This window comes from Mustela nigripes, chromosome 13, assembly GCF_022355385.1.
Source record: "Mustela nigripes isolate SB6536 chromosome 13, MUSNIG.SB6536, whole genome shotgun sequence".
NCBI classification, from domain to species: Eukaryota; Metazoa; Chordata; class Mammalia; order Carnivora; family Mustelidae; genus Mustela; species Mustela nigripes.
This window is the reverse complement of record NC_081569.1, coordinates 36,213,460-36,232,223: the sequence shown is the minus strand read 5'-3', so window position 1 is coordinate 36,232,223 and position 18,764 is coordinate 36,213,460. Positions and strand designations below refer to the sequence as shown.

General features: G+C 36.3%; 1 protein-coding gene across 1 annotated transcript in view; it reads left to right on the top strand.

Moving 5' to 3' along the window:
* The window catches only part of NEDD4 (NEDD4 E3 ubiquitin protein ligase), a 124,761-nt gene that overhangs the window by 17,857 nt on the left and 88,140 nt on the right, over positions 1-18,764 (top strand). The window contains exons 3-4 of the mRNA XM_059371974.1: positions 7,308-7,386; positions 7,485-7,523. Coding sequence (XP_059227957.1) covers positions 7,308-7,386; positions 7,485-7,523 — 118 coding nt within the window. The remainder of the gene's footprint in view (positions 1-7,307; positions 7,387-7,484; positions 7,524-18,764) is intronic.

The window sequence follows — 18,764 nt, the reverse complement described above, 5'->3', positions numbered from 1 at the left end:
GGGGGTTACCACATGGCAATGGTGGGGATTCTGGAAGGAATAGACCAAGAGAGTAGATTCCCAATCTGTGTCTGCTTGTCTGCTGACCTGAATCACACATGTGATAGCAGATTCAAAGCAACTTGGCTAAAGACAAAAGATCTGAATAGAGATAACAGTTGCTGTCTAAGAAACATGGTTGTGGTTCTTATCTAGAGAAGATAATTAATTGGATGATAAAATAAAACCAATAATCATTAGAGAAAAATTGCAGACTCCACAGTCTCTACAACTTGTAACGTCCAGGATATAATCCAAAATTATTTGATCTATAAAGAATAGGAAAATGGAACACATTCTCAGTAGAAAAAGAAAAGATGCTCAAATACATGTTTATACCTGATATTATACCACTAAAGATTAGAAATCTCAAGAATGAGATAGAAACTATAAAAAGTGAAAATTCTAGAACTGAAAATTATAATATTTGAAATTATAAGTCAGGTAGAATTAACAGCAGAATTCAGACAAAGAGGAAAACTTAATTGAACTAAAAACTAGATCAGTAGAAATTATTTCTTAATAAACAAATGAGAGACATGGAACACCTGGGTGGGTCAGTCACTTAAGTGTCCAACTCTTGATCTTGGCTCAGGTCTTGATCTCAGGGTGGGGAGATCTCTGTCTTGTTTCTCTTCCTCAGTTCCTCCCATTTCTGAGATCTATAAGTAACAAACCTTGTGCTTCACCTCCTTTATGTGAGTCTATTAAAAGCACCTTCAATCAAAATGACCCTGGGCTTTCACTTCCCCAGAGTGGGAGCTCAGATGCTGAGGGAGCTTCCTGTCTAACCCCATGTGGGTGGTTTATTCCTCTTCGCTCAGTAGATCCTAATCTGCATATTCTTAATTTAATACACTAGCTCCAGGTCCTCAACACAGCTATGGACCTGTTTACTAAACTGAGTAAATGTTTAGTAGAGTGGTTCAATATTAAATGTAAGTAGAATAAAAAATTAAGGGTGTGTCTTATAATATCTATGTAAACCACTAAAAGTAATGTAAAGAATTATTGATAAAAAGCCAACAGACATTTTTAGATGAAATTCCCAAAAAAGTGAAATAATTAAATAAAAGCCTAGGAATGGAAGAATAAATGATCTAAATGATCCAAAAACAAAGGGAGGGGGGAAGAAGAAGAAGAATAGAAAAAGAATAAAAGAAGAAGGAGAAGAATAGAAAACCTGTTATAGATTGGTAGACCTAAATCTAATTGTACCAATAATAGTATTAAACATTTATGGACAAAGGTAAATATGAGGCAGAGGTTGTTAGAATAGATTGAAAAGCAAGACCCAATTGCATGTTGTTTATAAAAGATACATTTAAAAGAGACACAGTTAAGGAGAAATAAAATGGACCCAAAGAAATATGCCACGCAGACAGTAAGAATAAGAAGATGAAGTGGATTTATTAATATCTGATAAAATAGATTTCAACACCAGAAAGTATTTGCAGACATGGTATAACAACAAAAGAGTAACCAGGAGGCCATAACAATCATAAATCACAAATAAATTATAAAACAGTCACAAGAATGGACCTATGAATAGAGCTGGAAAATATATGAAATAACACTGGACAGAATTAAAAGGATAAATTAAAAAATTTCACAATCATAGTGGGGACATCAACACCTCTCTCAGCAATAGATGAAACAACTAGATTAGAAAATCAACAAAAGCACAAATTTGGACAATATTATGAACAACTTCAACATAAGGAACACTGTTTCTAACAATTGCACGTATACACTCTTTTCAAGTGGATGTTGTACATTCACCAGCATGGCCCATAAATGTATTATTTTTCTATTTCTGCAAGACTGATTACCGTAAAATTAGCTTAAAAGATCAAAAACTTATTATCTCAGTTTCTGTGGGTCAAAGCCCTTGCATGGTTTAGCTTTGTTGTCTGCTTCAGGGTCTCAAATAACTGCAGTCAAAGTATTGGCTAAGGGTATGGCCTCATCTGAGGCTTCTTTGGGGAAGAATCCACTTTCAAACTCATGTAGTTATTGATAGCATTCAGTTCCTTTCAGCTGCCAGATTGAGGGCTTCATTTTTGCTGGCTATCAGCCAGAGGCCACCCTAAGTTCCTTACTTAGGAACTTCATAACTTAGGAAGGTCATATGTATGACCTTCGTATGGCAGCTTGCAAGCTAACAACTTGCTTTTTCAAAGCTAGCAAAGGAGGGCATCTCTAAGCATAGATGGGTTACAGTCTTACATATAATCAACATACATTTTGTCACTTTTGCCATAATGTTTTGGTTAGAATACATAGGTCTTTCCCACATTTAAGAGGAGGATAACTCAAAGGGCATAAACATTAGGAGGTGGGGATAGTAGGAGCTGTCCTAGAGTCAGTCAGCCATAATATTGGGCCATAAAACAATAAATCAAAAAACTGCAAAATTCCCATTATTTTCAAATGCATATGGTACATTTCCCAACACACACCATTTTAGAACAAGTCTCAGGAATTTTGAAAACATTGAGATTACATAGAGGAAATGTTCTCTGATAACAGTGGAATTAAATTATAGGTAAATAATGTTATGATATTTAGAAAACCCCCAAATATTTGGAAGTAAAACAGTATTCTTCTAAATAATCTATGGGTCAAAGAAAAAACCACAAGAGAAATTAGGAAACATTTTGAACAGAATGAAAATGAAAATACAGCAATATCAAAATTTGGGGGATGCAGCTCGAGTAATATTTAGAGGAAAATATATAGTTTTAAAGTGCCTAACTTAGAAAAGGAGAAAAATCTAATGAATGATTTGAGTTATGATCTTAAAAAATTTGAGAAAGAGCATATTAAGTCCAAAGAAAGTAGAAGGAGGAAAATAATAAAGGTAACAGCAGAAATTAGTGAAGTAGAAAGTGCATAATGGTAGAAAGTAATCATTGCAGTCAAAAGCTTTTTTTGAAGGGGTCAATAAAAATTTTAAACTTCTAGCTAGACTGATCAAGAACAAAAGAGAAAAGGCACAAATTACCATAATAGGAATGAAAACAGAAGCATTGCTAGAGATCCTATGGAACAGAAAAAACAAAAAGGGAACCCTGTGCACAACCTCATACCTATAAGGAATTGTACACAACTTAGATGAAGTAGACAAAATCCTTGAAAGAGAGAAATTACCAAAATTAACCACAGAAGAAATAGAAAGTTTGAATAGCACTGTATTGAATAATATATAACAATATATGACAAGGTGGGCATTTTTCTAGGAATGTAAGGTTTATGCAACATTTTAAAAAAGAATCTATCAGGGTAGGATATAGTGGAAGTGCCTTCTTTTCCAGCCTCTTTGGTCTCAGCAACAGAAACAGGATGACAAAGGAAATGTCATCATTTAGAAAGCATCACAGTAAGATGTACTTGATATGCCACCACTGGAGCTCTAAGGCCTGCTACCTTCAGAGTCAACCTTTGGCAAATGTGGCTATCCTGTCAAGCAGAAGAGAAAGTATAACTAGCCAAGGCTAAGAGACGAAATACCACTGGGACCCGTTGAATGAGGCACCCAGAAATTGTATACCACAGACAGATTCCATGAAGAACAACAAGTAATCTCTGCTGGGGCCTCCAGTTATCCTAAGGATTTCAACAGTTAGTCACACAATAATAAATGTTCTGGTTTAAAAAAAAAAAAATCAATCAGGGGCACCTGGGTGACTTATTTGGTTAAGCATCTGGCTCAGGTTAGGATCTCAGGGTCCTGGGATTGAGCCCCACATTGGGCTCCTTGCTCCGTCGGGAGCCTGTTTCTTCCTCTCTCTTCACCCCCACCCCCACTCATGCCCTCTCTTTCAAATAAATAAATAAATAAAATCTATTGATGTAATTCATCGTATTAATACAGTAAGAAAAAAAGACCATAGTATTACTTCAATAGATACAGAAAGTACATTTGACAAAATCCAACACCTGTTCATGTTAAAAAAAAAATCTCAGCAAGCTAAGAGTAAAATGTAAGATTGATTTAACATCCAAAGAGTAATCAAGTTCATCATATTAATAGAATGCAATTCATCATATTAATAGAATAAATGAAAAAATCATGATCATTTCAGTGGAAGCAAAAAAACCATCTGACAGAATTCAGCACACATTCATGATAGAAACTCCTAACAGACTAGGGACAGATGGGAATATTCTAAACCTGATTAAGGTTATTGTGAAAAAACCAATAGCTAACATCATTCTCAGTGGTGGCAGTCTGAATGCTTTCTACTTAAATTCAGGAATAAGACAAGGTTTTGTACTCTTATAGTCAATGCAACACTGTATTGGATGTCCTAGCTGTATAATGTGGCAAAGGAGAAGAAATTAAAGTAATTCATACTGAAAAGAAAGAAAACTGTCTTTATTTGCAGTTGACATGATCAAGTACATGGAAAGCCCTAAAGAGTCTACAAAAAATCTAGACCTAATAAGGTATAAGACCACAGGATACAAACTCAATGTACCAAAACTGATTATATTTTTATATACTATCAATGACCAATTGGAAAATAATTTTTTAAAAAATATCCATTTAAAATAGCATAAAAACAAAACTCAGTGGGGCACCTGGGTGGCTCAGTTGGTTAAGGATCCATCTCTTGATCTCAGCTCAGGTCTTAATCTCAGGGTTGTGAGTTCAAGCTCCACGTTGGGCTCCACACTGGGCATGGATTCTACTAAAACAACAAAAACAAAACAAAACAACAAGGACAAAAACCCTAAAAATATATTTAACAAAAGATTTGCATGAAAACTCTAAAACATTGCTGAGGGAAATCAAAGCTTTAAATCAATGGATAAATATGCTTGTGTTCATGAATTGGAAGATTCACTTTTCTTAGAGTTTTTTTTAATCTTTCTTCAAATTGATTAGATTTGGCACAATCCCAGTCAAAATCCCAGCATGTGTTTTTGGAGAAATTGATAAACTGATTCCATTATTTTTATAGAAAGTCAAAGGGCATGGAGTGAGCCAAAGCAGTTTCATAAAAGAAGAACAAAATTGAAGTTATGCTACTGAAACAGAGTGGCATTAGCATAAGAATAGATGTATTGTTCAGTGGAATAGAAGAAAAGAGTATAGAAACACATGCACACACACACAGACGAATACATGGCTGGTTGTTTTTCACCAAAATGTGTTAAGGTAATTCAAGAGAAGGATAGTCATCGGTACTGGAACAACAGGTTGTCTCTATGGAACAAAATTAATCTCGTTCCTTACCACACATCATATAGAAAATTAATAAGAGCTAAAATTCTAAAACTTCTACATGGACACGTAGGAGAAAAATCTGTGCTCTACTGGGTTATGCAAAGATTTCTTGAATGGGACTTAAAAAATATGAACTATAAAGGAAGAAAAATGTTGAAATGGACTCATCTGGATTAAAAACTTTTATTTGCAAGACACAGGTAATGATAAGAAAAGGCAAGCCACAGATTGGGAGATAATATTTTCAAAACATATATTTGATAGAAGCCTTTAATTCATGATATATAAAGACTTCTTACAACTCCAAATAATGTATAAAATAGCTAATTAAAAAATGGACAAAACCCTTCTCAGACCTTTTAGTTATGAGTCAGAATAATAAGAAGTTGCTCTTAAAGTTTTTAAAACCATAGATGAGATTGTAAAGGGAAAACTTTGAGAACAAAAAGCCAATGGCAATACTTTGGGGAATGTCACTATTTAACTGGTAGTTGCTGGGGAGGAGCCTAAGAGAGAGACTGAGTGGGAACAGTTGGAATAGTATGAGAACAACCAGAAAGGGGGTGTGTCGTGAAAGCAAATGAGATTAGTTTCAAAGAGGAAGTAATCAGTATCAAAAATAGAGAGGACCAACAAAATAAGTGTCTGGAAGGTGTTAATTGCTTTAGCAAATTGGTGACTTTTAGAGAGCAGTTTCAGAGGAATAGGTAGGAAGGAAAGAGATAGAAACCAAATTCTAGGGCTTTCAAGAGCAGAGGGAGTTGAGGGAATGAAGAAAGGGAGCGGTTGGCTGTGTGGCTGAGAACATGGCCTTGGGAGCCAGGTGCTTGAGTGTCAGTCCTCGTCCTCGCACTTAATGCTTTCTGATCTGCAATAAGTTGGCTGACCTATCTCTCTGTACAAAAATAAAGACAGTAACCATGCCTACCTCATAAGTAGTTATAAGGATTCCAAGAGTTAATATTTATAAACTGTTCAGAAACAGTTTATATATTACTCTGTGCCTGGCACAGAGTGATTGCTATGTAAGGATTAGTCATTATTGTTATTAATATTATTGCAGATTATTTTCCTGGAAAGTTTGAAATTGGAAGAAAGACAATCTAGCTCACTCTGCTGGAGGAAGGAGAGGGAGTTAAGGCGTGGGGTGCGGTTTAAAAATGTGTTTATATGATTAGAAAAACCTAGGTCAGAAGAAATCAGACAATATGAAAGGAGAAGTGAAAACAGATGATAAAAGATTTCAGAGCAGGTGGGAGGAACATGCACAAAGAGGAACTGGCCTCAACCAGGGAGCGCATTGCCTGAGTCAATGAAGTTATGGTAAATACCAGCATGTATTTATGGTCTGATTTGCCAGCATGTAAAGTGGTCTGATGGCTTTGATTTTTGCCAATTAAAGTAAGAGGTAAGGTTGTATGAAGAAATGGGAGGAGAAGCTGGTGGAGGAGACTCATGAGTATTTAGGATCCTCAGAGGAATTGGAGAAATTTGACCATGGACAAGTAAAGTGTCTCTAGTCTTTTGCTTTGCAAAGTTAAATATCACAAGATTTTTCTTTTCCATGTCTCTTTGTAGAAAGAGTTACATTATTTTCAACTGAAAACACTTTGTCTTATTTTAATAAAAAAAAGAAAAAAGAAAAAGTTTACACCCAAGAGGTAACTTGGAACAGCCTGAGATCTTGCAGAGCTAATCTTGAGAATCATTAAATTGACCATCTTAACCCAAAAGAAGAAAGAATGTAATAAAAAAGGAACAAATTTTTAAAAATCTAAAAAGGTTGGAAATCATTAAATTAGATTAAAAGGTTTTCTTTCCAATTCTTTGTCTTTTTCACTAACACGGTACTTTAGCTTTTTAACAAGATGCAGAAATTACTATAATTATTTACTCCTGCTTAAGGAACCCTTCTGTTTAAGCATAGGAAATAATTATAGAAATTGCTAACAAGGAAAAATCTGTGATTTTTATAGTTTGAGCAATTTGAGTTTGGGAATAAGCAACAATTATTATTTTTTTATTTTAACAGTGATCCTTATGTGAGAGTGACGTTATATGATCCAATGAATGGAGTTTTTACAAGTGTGCAAACAAAAACCATTAAAAAGGTTAGACTTAGCAGTATTCAAAACATTTTTAAATATTTTTAAATTTTTATATGACAAAATATAAAAAAATTAGTTATACTATGTTTATTGTCTTTTAGACTTTGAATCCAAAATGGAATGAAGAAATATTATTCAGAGTAAGTATGTATTTAACTTCAGTAAAACAGAAAAAAAAATTTTCTCAGTAGGTTAGAATGATGAGTTACCATTTATAACATTCTAAAATGTATCTTATTAGAATTTCTCTAGACTTATAAAAATTTAAAAAGAGTTAAATCTAGGTATCCCCTTGATGTCATAGTCCTGGAATCACTTATCTTAAAAAAAAATGTATATAAGGTAACAAAGAGGTAAAAGACAATTTTAAACCTGGAATTATCTTACTCTACTTTAATTCTGATTTAGAGATTATATGGTAGTCTTATTCCAATTTAGCAGATTTCGATGTTTTCTCCTAAAGATCATACAATATTTGTGTCTCCCTGGTCATTTATTAAGCAGGCTGATCTGGACGAGAGATGGTGAGGGCCTACCACTGAATAGATGCATTTCTTCTTATACATCCTTCATTCACATTCCTGCCTTGGTTCGCCCTCAGCCTTCCTCCCTATAGCATAAGAGCAAACTCCAAATCAGCAGTTACTTCGGACTCCTCAGGAGGGCCCTCAAGTTGACAGTGCCTCCTTGTACTTGTTTGTCAGAGTCCTTGCTGATGCTGGAATCAACACCCTCCCAGCAGCGATAGAGAGGCATAACAGTCATCTCCCCTTCTCTGCTGGATCATTCCCATTTGTACATTCTGTCCTTTAAATGTCCTGCCTTGACCTCACAGTCCTCTTTAGCTGTGACTTACTTCTCTGTTCACCCGAATAATCAGTGTTCCTGAAAGAGTTGCCTTCCCCCATCATGTCTGCTTCTCTGATGCTTTCCTTAACCTACTCTAGTCTAACCCACACCCACATCATTGCAATAAAACTGCTCTTACTGAGGTGGCCGCTGACCTCTGTGTTGCCACATTCCTCTAATCTCATCCTAGTTACACGCTCAGCAGTGGTTGACCTAGCTGACCATGCCTGAAACACCAGCCTCTCCCGAGGCTTGCATGGTGCCACATCGGACTTCAGTCAGGAAAATGGAAGTCTCTCTTCTGTATTCCACATTTGGAGATTTTAAAAATTCATTTTGTTTTGTTTTAATAAAATGAATTGGAAGGGAAGGAATTGTTGAAGCAAATCTGAGAAGCTGTTACTGAAGATCCAGCCAATAGCACCAACTAGAGCGCTTCTGGTTTTTCTTATGTAGAGAAGGAGCTCTCCCTTACCCTATTTAGTATGGCATGAAAACAGCATTTTAAATCAGTTTGGAAATTTTGGGTTCTTGAGGAAATGGTATTGAGTCAACTGGATAGTCATATGGGGATAAATGAAGCAAAATTTCTTGCTTACTTTCACCAGAATAAATTCCAGATTTGGTAACCTCTGGTTTTGATTGCTTCTTTGGCACAAGTATTACTTAGGAGAGAATTCTAAAATTCCCAAATGATTGAGTGTTTTATTTATTTATACTTTTATTGTTATTTTACTTACTTTATTGTGTTTTTCTTAGAAATATATGTGTTTTTGATGTATTGAAGTTTTTTTTATACCTCTTACTCTTTTTTCTTTCTAGTATTATCGGCTTTTACATGTCAAATAATGTTTAGCTGTAATAGGGATGGATGTTTATTTGTCTTGTTTCCAATTTTAATGGGAATTAATCTAGTAGCTTTTCTCCATTAAACATAGCTTTTTTTTTTATCATATTAAGGAGGTATTCAGCTATTGCTATTTTTTTCAAGACTCAAAAAAAATTGGACACTTCTAGTTTTAGCCGTGATGTAGTAATAGGGCACCAAACTTAACCTGATTCTATAAACAACTGTAAAGGTGTGAAGGATGTTAGCAGAATCCAGAGTCTCACAACATAATATTCAACGTGAGTCTAAAATTATCTTACCTACAACAAATCACAGAAATGTGGCCAGTTCTCCAAAGAAGACAATCGATGGATGTCAATAACAAGATGAAGCAGACTTTGGAATTTAGTAGTAGAACAGCTACCAAATTAAAACAGCTGTTAGGACCATTACAGTTACGCTCCATGATGTAAACACTCTTGAAATGAATGGGAAGATAGATATTCTCAGTTGAGAACAAGAACTATAAAAAAAGAATGAAATAGAGATATTAGATTTTAAGAATATAATATCTGAAATTTAAAAAAATCACTGAATGAGCTCAATAGCGAAGTGAAGATAACAGTGAAAAGCATTAGTGAAATTGAAGATAAGCAATAGAAATTACCTAATCTGAAGAACAGAAAATAAAGATCGGAAAAAAAATTAGTAGAGCCTGAGGGTTGTGTGGACAATATTAATAGAGCTTACTATTTTGGGTCATTGAAGTCTCAGAAGGAGAAAAAGACATTGGTGGAAAAAGTACTTGAAGGGATAATGGCCCCAAATATCTCCAAATTTGGTAAAGGAAATGTTTTTACAGAGTAAAGAAATTCAGCAAAGCAGAGAGTATATGCAAAGAAAACCATGCTCAGACACATCATAATCAACCTGCTGGAACCAAAGATAATGAAGAAATTTTGAAGGCAGCCTGGAAAAATGGTTTAAGTAGCTGAAGGCTTCTCTTCAGACATCATGATGAAACAACATAATGAAGATAGCAAAGGAGGAAAGAACAATCCAATCAGAATTCTATAGTTAAGAAAAGTATCCTTCGGGAATGATAATGTAATAAAGGAATTCAAAACTGAGGAAAAATAAGAGAATCTATTGCTAGTAGACATACTTGAAAGAAAATGCTAAAGGAACATTTTTAGGCCAAAGGTAAATGGTATCAGAGGTAAATTTAACTTCAGAAATGAAGAAAAAGCAACAGAGAGTAACTATCAGTGATTATAATATATTATTTTCTCCTGTTGAGTAACTTAAAATATTTATGACCATTGAAAGCAAAAATTCTAACATTGGTGGGATTTATGTAGGCATAATACATATTACAACCATAACATAGAAGAGTGAGGATAAAACAACCTTTTTGGTTTTAGGGCTTCTATGTATTACTTAAAGTGGCTGGATATTCACTTTAAGTAGTCCACAAAAAGTTAAATAGCTATATTATAATCCTTAGTGCAGCCACTATAAAGTGAAAGAGAGATATAGCCAAAAAGGCAGGACAAATAAACAGAGCAAATTCATCAAGAACCTACAGACATAAAATGAATAATAAGGGATGCTCTGAACAACTTTGTGCCCATAAATTCATTAACTTAGATGAAATCAACCAATTCCCTTTAAAGATATATACTTTAAGAAAATAAAAAGTACCTGAAAAGTTCGATAACTCTTAGTGAAAATGCACTTGAAAATAGTTACAAACTTTCCAGTAAAGAAACCTTCAGGCCCAGGTGATTTCATTGCTGAATTCTGTCACACACACTTAAGGAATAAATAATTCTAATTCTACACAATGTCTTGCCAAAAATAGAGGAAAGAACATGTCCCAGTTCATTCATTAGGCCAGCATTACCTGATACCAAAACCAGTCAAAATATTTTATAAGAAAATAAAACCGTAGCCATTTTGTGGTAAGTTTACTAAATTAGGTCCCTTCCATCCTGAAAGGGCCAGTAATTTGTTCTCTGATTACTTCTGGGTGTGGATTTGCCTTTCTAGTCTGAAGAACCTCAGCCAGCACAACTGTCTGGGGGTTACAGATGCACGTTTTATAGGGCTAGAAATCCCCACAACATTTCAACCATCCAGAGACCCAATTCATAGTGAAAGAGGTACCGGCATGAACTCTTGCCACATCATCCAGAAACAAGAGCCTCATAGGACACTGGAATGGCCTCCTGAAGGCACAACTGAAGCACCAATACGGAGGCAACAGTCTGCAAAGATGGGGAGTGAGTTCATTCACTAAACCAGAAACTGCAATATGAAGCTGTGTTTGCAGCAGAAATTATACATGGGCCTGAGAATAAAGGAGTAGAAGTAGGAGTGGCCCCATCTGTCATCATTTTCAAAGACCCACCGGAGGACTATATGGTTCCCAACCCTGGAAATTTGGGCTTTACTGAGTTAGAGGTCTGAGTTCCCAAAGGGAGCACACTCAGTCCAGGGGACAGAGTGAGTCTCATCAAACCACAGTCTTCGGCTGTTGCCAGGTCACACTCTGGACTCCTTGTGTTCGGTAACCAGCATGCAACTGGGGTTATTAGTTGGTTGAACTTGCATGCATAGTCAATGTCCAAAGTCTGTCTGGATTCTGCAGGGACCAGACTGGAGAATTAAATGAACTTATTGTAGGAACAACCCTCATATCCTTTAGGGCTTTGGCAGTGGTACTAATCTTTGACATTCCCACCAGGTTGCAGGATTTTTGTTTGATTTTTAAACAGCTTATTGAGATATAATTCACATAACATACAATGTACCCCCCCCCCCAGAGGGTACCATTCTGTGGTTTTGAGTATAGACACAGCATTGTGCAAGCATCAACAAAATTAACTTTTAGAACGTTTTCATTAGCCTGGGAAAAAACCTCATATTCACCGGCTGTCACTCTCCATTTTTCCCCAGCACCTGCCCCTCTTCCCAGGGAACTACCAGTCTACTTTCTGTGTCTTAGATTTCCCTTTTTGGCCATTTAATATAAATTATTTCATATAGTATGTGGTCTTTTGTGTCTGCTTTCTTTCACTTGGCATAATGTTTCCAAGGTTCAGCCGTGTTATATCATGTATCAGTACTTCATTTCTTTTTATTGCCAAATAATATTCCATTGTATGGATAACCACATTTTATATATCCATGCATCAGTTGACAGACGTCTAGGTTGTTTCTGCTTTTTAACTATTATGAATAATATGTGGACATATATTTTCTTTTGGAAGCATATACCTAGAAGTAGGATTGCTGGGTCATATGAGGAATTGCTGAACTGTTTTCCAAAGTGGCTGTCCCACTTTATATTCTCACCACCAGTATATGCATTTTGACTTTTCCACATCCTTGACAACACTTGTTATTATCTTTCTCTTTATTTCAGCCCTCCTAGTGGGTGTGAAATGGTATCTCATTATGGTGTTGATTTGCATTTCTATGATGGCTAATGATGTTGAACATCTTTTCATGAGTTTATTGGTCACTTGTATATCTTCTTTGGAGAAATGTCTGCTTAGATTCCTTGCCCATTTTGTAATTGGATTATTTGTCTTTTGTTTCTGAGTTGTCATAGTTCTTTATATTTCTAAATACAAGTCCCTGTCAGACACACAATTTGCAAAGATTTTCTGCCATTCTGTGGGTTGTGTGTTTTGATTTTATTGATGGTATTCTTTGAAGCACAAAAGTTTTTAATTTTGAGGATGTTCAGTTTATTTTTTCTTTTACTGCTTGTGCTTTTGTTGTCCTATCTGATCAATGTTGTTTTAGATTTATTACCTTGAGCAGAGAGAGGACAGTTTCAGAGGCCTGGACTTTGGCTTTCTTACTTTGATGGCTCTTATCCCACAAGCCATGGATTCAACATGGTGGTGGAGGTGAGAGGGTCCAAGTTCCAGTTTGTGAATTCCAATGTTACACTGGAAAACCAGGGAAATTACTACTGGGTGCATTCACAGAACCAGTGGCCTTGGTACAAGCTGAATATCAGGCAGGGCATTTCCCCAGGACACCACTAGAGAAACTTTTAGGAATTGAGCCACACCTTATGCCAAGGACAATACGTGTCCCACATTCTGTTCAGGATAGGGAGCTCCTTGACAGCAGGTAAGTATGACCTGCTAAAAGCTGACCACACATACCATCTGGTTAGTTTAGGTCCTCTAAGAAACAGGCACTTAGATGGGAATAGATGCACAAGAGGTTTATTGGACAAGCACTGGGGAAGGTTAATGAGGGAGGACACGCAGTTGGGAAGAGCCTTCGTATCATGATGCAGGCCTAACACTTGCAGGGAGGGGGAAATTGATTGGTAAGTAGAGCCCCACATTGCAACACAGTTCTGAAAAGGTCTTATCCAGGCTGACGGAGAGCCTCCCAGGAAAGATTGTCTATTAAGGAAATTCTGTGTTGGGCATGAATGACCAGGCTCTAGATCCTTGCTATGCCCAGTCTTTGGGAGTAGGCCAGGAGAACAAAATGGGTAGATTTAAAGGTGCATGGTCACCAGAGGCTGTCAATCAGTTATGTAGGTTCTCTTGAAAGAGATCTAGGAGGCTCAACTCTGGCTGATAGAATTGTGATACTTAAGGGTGCATACTGTAATCCTCAGAGTGGACACTAAAAATTAAAAGGTAAAATGCCAATAAAGGAAAGAAAATGGAATACCAAGAAATACTTGATTAATTATTTTTTTAAAAAGATAAAAGGGAATAAAGATAAATAGGATAGAAATAGAAAGGTGATTGTCATAAAGCCAACCATCTCAGTAAGCACCCCCCCATAAAAAGTACCTCCATTCAACAATATGCTCTTAACAGTAGACACACGTTGAATATAGACATAGACAGGTACAGAAAAAGATGTATCCTTTTAGCACAAAGCAAACCCTTGCCCCTCCCCAAAAAAGTCCTGGTGAGGGTGTATTAACATTATATAATTAGGCTTTAGGATAAAACATATTACTAGAGATAAAGAAGGACATTTCAGGAACATAAAAGGATTTAGTCATCAGGGAGACACAACTGATAAAAGACCTTCAAAATTATAAAGCAAAAATTGACAGATATAGGGAATAAATTCAGAATAGTTGGAAGATTTTATCACTCCTCTCTCAATAGTCAAATAACTGGACAAAAATGTCAGTAAAGACATAAAAGCTTTGAGCAACACTATCAATCAACCCTCTTGGCATATATAGAAGACTACAGCTAATATCTGAAGAATATACATTCTTTTTATATGCCTATGGGACATTCACCAAGATGGGCCATATATTGGGCCATAAAACAAGTCTGAATACATTTAGAAGGCTTAAGATTCAACGTGTTCTCTGAAAATAGAGTTCAGTAATACATATGTACCTGGGAAATCCACAAATATTTGGAAGTTAAGCAACATTTTTTAAAAGATTTTATTTATTTAATTGACAGAGCAAAACCTGGGGTGGAGGGTGGGCAGCAGGAGAGATAAGGGGAAGCAGACTCCATGGTGGGCCGGGACCCTGAGGCAGGACTCTATCCCGAGACCCTGGGATCACCACCTGAGCTGAAGGCAGGTGCTTAACTGAGCCACCTAAGTGCCCCAGGCAACAGATTTTAAATAAGCTACGGATCAAATAGGAAATCATAAGGAAAATTACAAGGTATTTTAACTGATTATTCAAGTGTAACATTATCCGATTATGGAATGAGCTAATTCAGTGCTTGGAAACAAATTTACACATTTAAGTGCTTATGTACAAAAGAAAAAAGATTTAAAGTAGTGATCTTAGTCTGTCTTAGGAAAAAAAAAAAGGTAGAGAGAAAGAAATAAGAATAGAAGTCAATGAAATAGAAAATGGATAAAAAGTCAAGAAAATAAAGGAAACCAAAAGTGGTTCTTTGAAAAGATTAATAAAATTGATATGCTATAGGTAGCACAAAAAAAGAGAGAAAACACAAATGACCACTATCAAGAATGAAAGGCACAGAGGTGCCTGGGTGGTTCAGTTGGTTAAGCGACTGACTCTTGGTTTCAGCTCAGGTCATTAGATCAAGCCCCACCTCATTCTCCCAGTTCAGCTGGGAGTCTGCTTGAGATTCTCTTTCTTCCTCTCCCTCTGCCCCTTCCCCTACTCTCTCTTTCCCTTTAAAATAAATAAATAAATCCTTAAAAACAGAATGGACATTCCATCCCACAGACAATAATAATAAAATATGGACAACTTTATGGCAACAATTTTTAACTTAGCTAAAATAGACAAATTCTTGGGACGCCTGGGTGGCTCAGTTGGTTGGACAACTGCCTTCGGCTCAGGTCATGATCCCGGAGTCCCGGGATCAAGTCCCACATCAGGCTCCCAGCTCCATGGGGAGTCTACTTCGCTCTCTGACCTTCTCCTCGCTCATGCTCTCTCTCACTGTCTCTTTCTCAAATAAATAAATAAAATCTTAAAAAATAAAATAAAATAGACAAATTCTTTAAAAGCCAAAAATATATCAAAGCCAGTATGAGTAGAAAGAGAAAATATGGATATCTGTTAGAGGAATTTAAATCATAATTAAAATTCAGAATTTTTTAAAATTTAAAATTGGAATTAAAGATCTCATTATTTTTAATGATCTTGATTTCCTTCTAGAAATAATAATTTTTTTAATTTTTTATTTTTTTTATAAACATATAATCTATTTTTATCCCCAGGGGTACAGGTCTGTGAATCGCCAGGTTTACACACTTCACAGCACTCACCATAGCACATACCTTCCCCAGTGTCCATAACCCCACCCCCCTCTCCCAACTCCCCTTCTCCCAGCAACCCTCAGTTTGTTTTGTGAGATTAAGAGTCTTTTATGGTTTGTCTCCCTCCCAATCCCATCTTGTTTCATTTATTCTTCTCCTACCCCCTTAACCCCCCATGTTGCATCTCCACTTCCTCATATCAGGGAGATCATATGATAGTTGTCTTTCTCTGCTTGACTTAGAAATAATAATTTTTAATAATTTTTTTAATAATAATAATTTCTTTCTAGGTGCTTGAAAATAAGTACTACTTTTGAATGACAGATGTTAACACAAAAATAAGAAAGAAGGCCATTTGTAAATGATAGAGCAGCTTAGTGTCTTTTACTGTCTTTTACTCATTATTTCTTTTACCATAATTTCACTATTACCAAATGTTCTAGCGAGCATTGCTTTACTCTGGGATCATAGGCTGCACATTTGTTTCCATCAGAACTTTGCAAATTTATTGCAACAACAACTAGATAAATCTGTGTTTAGATCAGTGCTAATTCATCACAGCTAGAATGGAACTGAAAACACATGGTGGTTTAGTATTTTCTGTACAAAGGACTCTATTATGTGTGGTCCCCTATTTTCCTCTTTGTCATTTATATCATTATTTATACATAGCACAAAATGTTTTTAATTGAATGTATTCACATAAAATATCTATAGAGATAATATATTACAGTCAAAACTTGGGTTTTGGGCATTTAACCAAGTGGAAATTGTGGCCAAAAGTTGAAGGGAGCCTTTATGTCTTTGAGAAAACACAAAGCCCAAAGAAAGTTTTTGCAGAGAATTGTTATCGGTAGATTAACAAACAGGAAAGGCTCCAAATTAAAGTTAATGCTTCACAGAAAATTATAGTAAAATCTGCATTTATAGTTCATTGCTCAGATGAGACTAAGGGAGGCAAGTTATGGGCAGGAAGACAGACTCTGTGAATGAGCACAGTTCCTGAGCATCTGGAAAGACAGTTCACTCCATTCCTCATATTTCCTTGGTGCTTGGTTTCTATCCTTAGTAATCATGCAGCACAGTATACAGTGGACCCCTGAACAGCACAGGTTTGAACTCCATGGGTCTACTTACATGCAGATTTTTTAAATAAATATGGTATAATACTATAAATGCATTTCTCTTATGATTTCCTTTTTTTAAAAAAAATATTTCATTTATTTGACAGAGATCACAAGTAGGCAGAGAGGCAGGCAGAGAGAGAGGGGGAAGCAGGCTCCCTGCTGAGCAGAGAACCTGATGCGGGGCTCGATCCCAGGATCCTGGGATCACGACCTGAGCCGGAGGCAGAAGCTTTAACTCGCTGAGTCACCCAGGCACCCCTCCTTAAGATTTTCTTAATAACATTTTCTTTCCTTCAGCTTTTTTTTTTTTTTTGAGATTTTATTTATTTATTTGACAGAGATAGACAATGAGAGAGGGAACACAAGCAGGCAGACTGGAGAGGGAGAAGCAGCCTTCACGCAGAGCAGGTCTCTGCGTGAGACCTATGTGGGACTCTCAATCCCAGGACTCAAACCCAGAAATAATGAATGACCTGAGCTGAAGGTAGACGCGTAATGAGTGAGCCACCCAGGTGTCCCTTTCCTTCAGCTACTTTTAAGAATACAGTATTTAATACATATAACATACACAGTAAACAACAAGTACATTTATTACCTTGATTTATGTTTATGTTATCCATAAGACTTCTGGTCAACAGTAGGCCATCAGCAGTTAAGTTTTATGCTTTATATGCTGATTTTCAACTGCACCCCTGACCTTCAAGTTGTTCAAGGGCCAGTTGCATTAACATAATGTGTATATGTTCACACATGTTCTGTAGGGAAATGTGGATCTCAAAATGTGGGAACACAGGGTCCTTCCTGTTGTGTGTATTGCACCATACTAGGTGAACTCTCTGTCTTTTTGAGTCTGAGGAGTCCCTTTCTGAGCATATTACTTGTTTGTTAGAGTGTCCTTTTCAACGTAGTAAAATTTTCTTTTTTTCTACCTGTCTGGTAGAGACCCTGGTTCTGGAAATCTGACAAATAAAAAAATTGTACATATTTCGTATATAATTATATATACATATATATAATAAGTATTATATATATTTTTAAGAGAAATAAAAATCACCCATAATTTAATTACCATAAAACCATCGCTGTGCAGTCTTCTGGTATTCTTTCCTGTGTGTTTTTTATCCATATATTTATACTCCTCCCACCTCTACAAACACACAAAAATTTGGTGTGATAGTTCTCTGTATTTGTTTCCAGGCACTTTCTGATGCTTGCTAGTGAGATGGGCACAGTCCCTCAACAAAGATCACTGTCTCCTATGGACCCCCATGAACATGTCAAAATAAATGCTGGTGTACTGAGCATTATGAAAGGGGAAACACCAGATGCTATGGAGCGAATATCAGGGAGATATTATGAATTTAGGGTATAAGGTCAGAGAGAGAATAGGGAATTTAGCCCCTCTGAGGAGGTGTACCCTTTAGGATGCTCTTGGGTTCAAGTAAAAGACTTGAAGTAACAACTAATATTGGCTTAAGCAATAAGCACATTTATTATCTCTAAACATAAGAATTAGACCTAGAGGAGTGGGGGTAACCGCAGCAGCTGAGCAGAGTCCTGTGTGGTCCAGCTTCTCTGGGACTCTCTTGGCTTTCTGTCCAGGTGACAGAATGCTTGCAGCAGTTCCGAAAGTCACAGCCTCACACAATGATGTCCATAGGTAGAAAAAGGAGAGTTCTCCCCCAATGTGTCTTTTGAAAAAGGGAAACACCCTTTCCAAAATTTCTCCCAGGAGACATTGATTCTTATCTCTTGGGCTGGAATTGTGTCATGTACTATTTCTCACTCCATTTTTGGTAAGGGGAATGGAA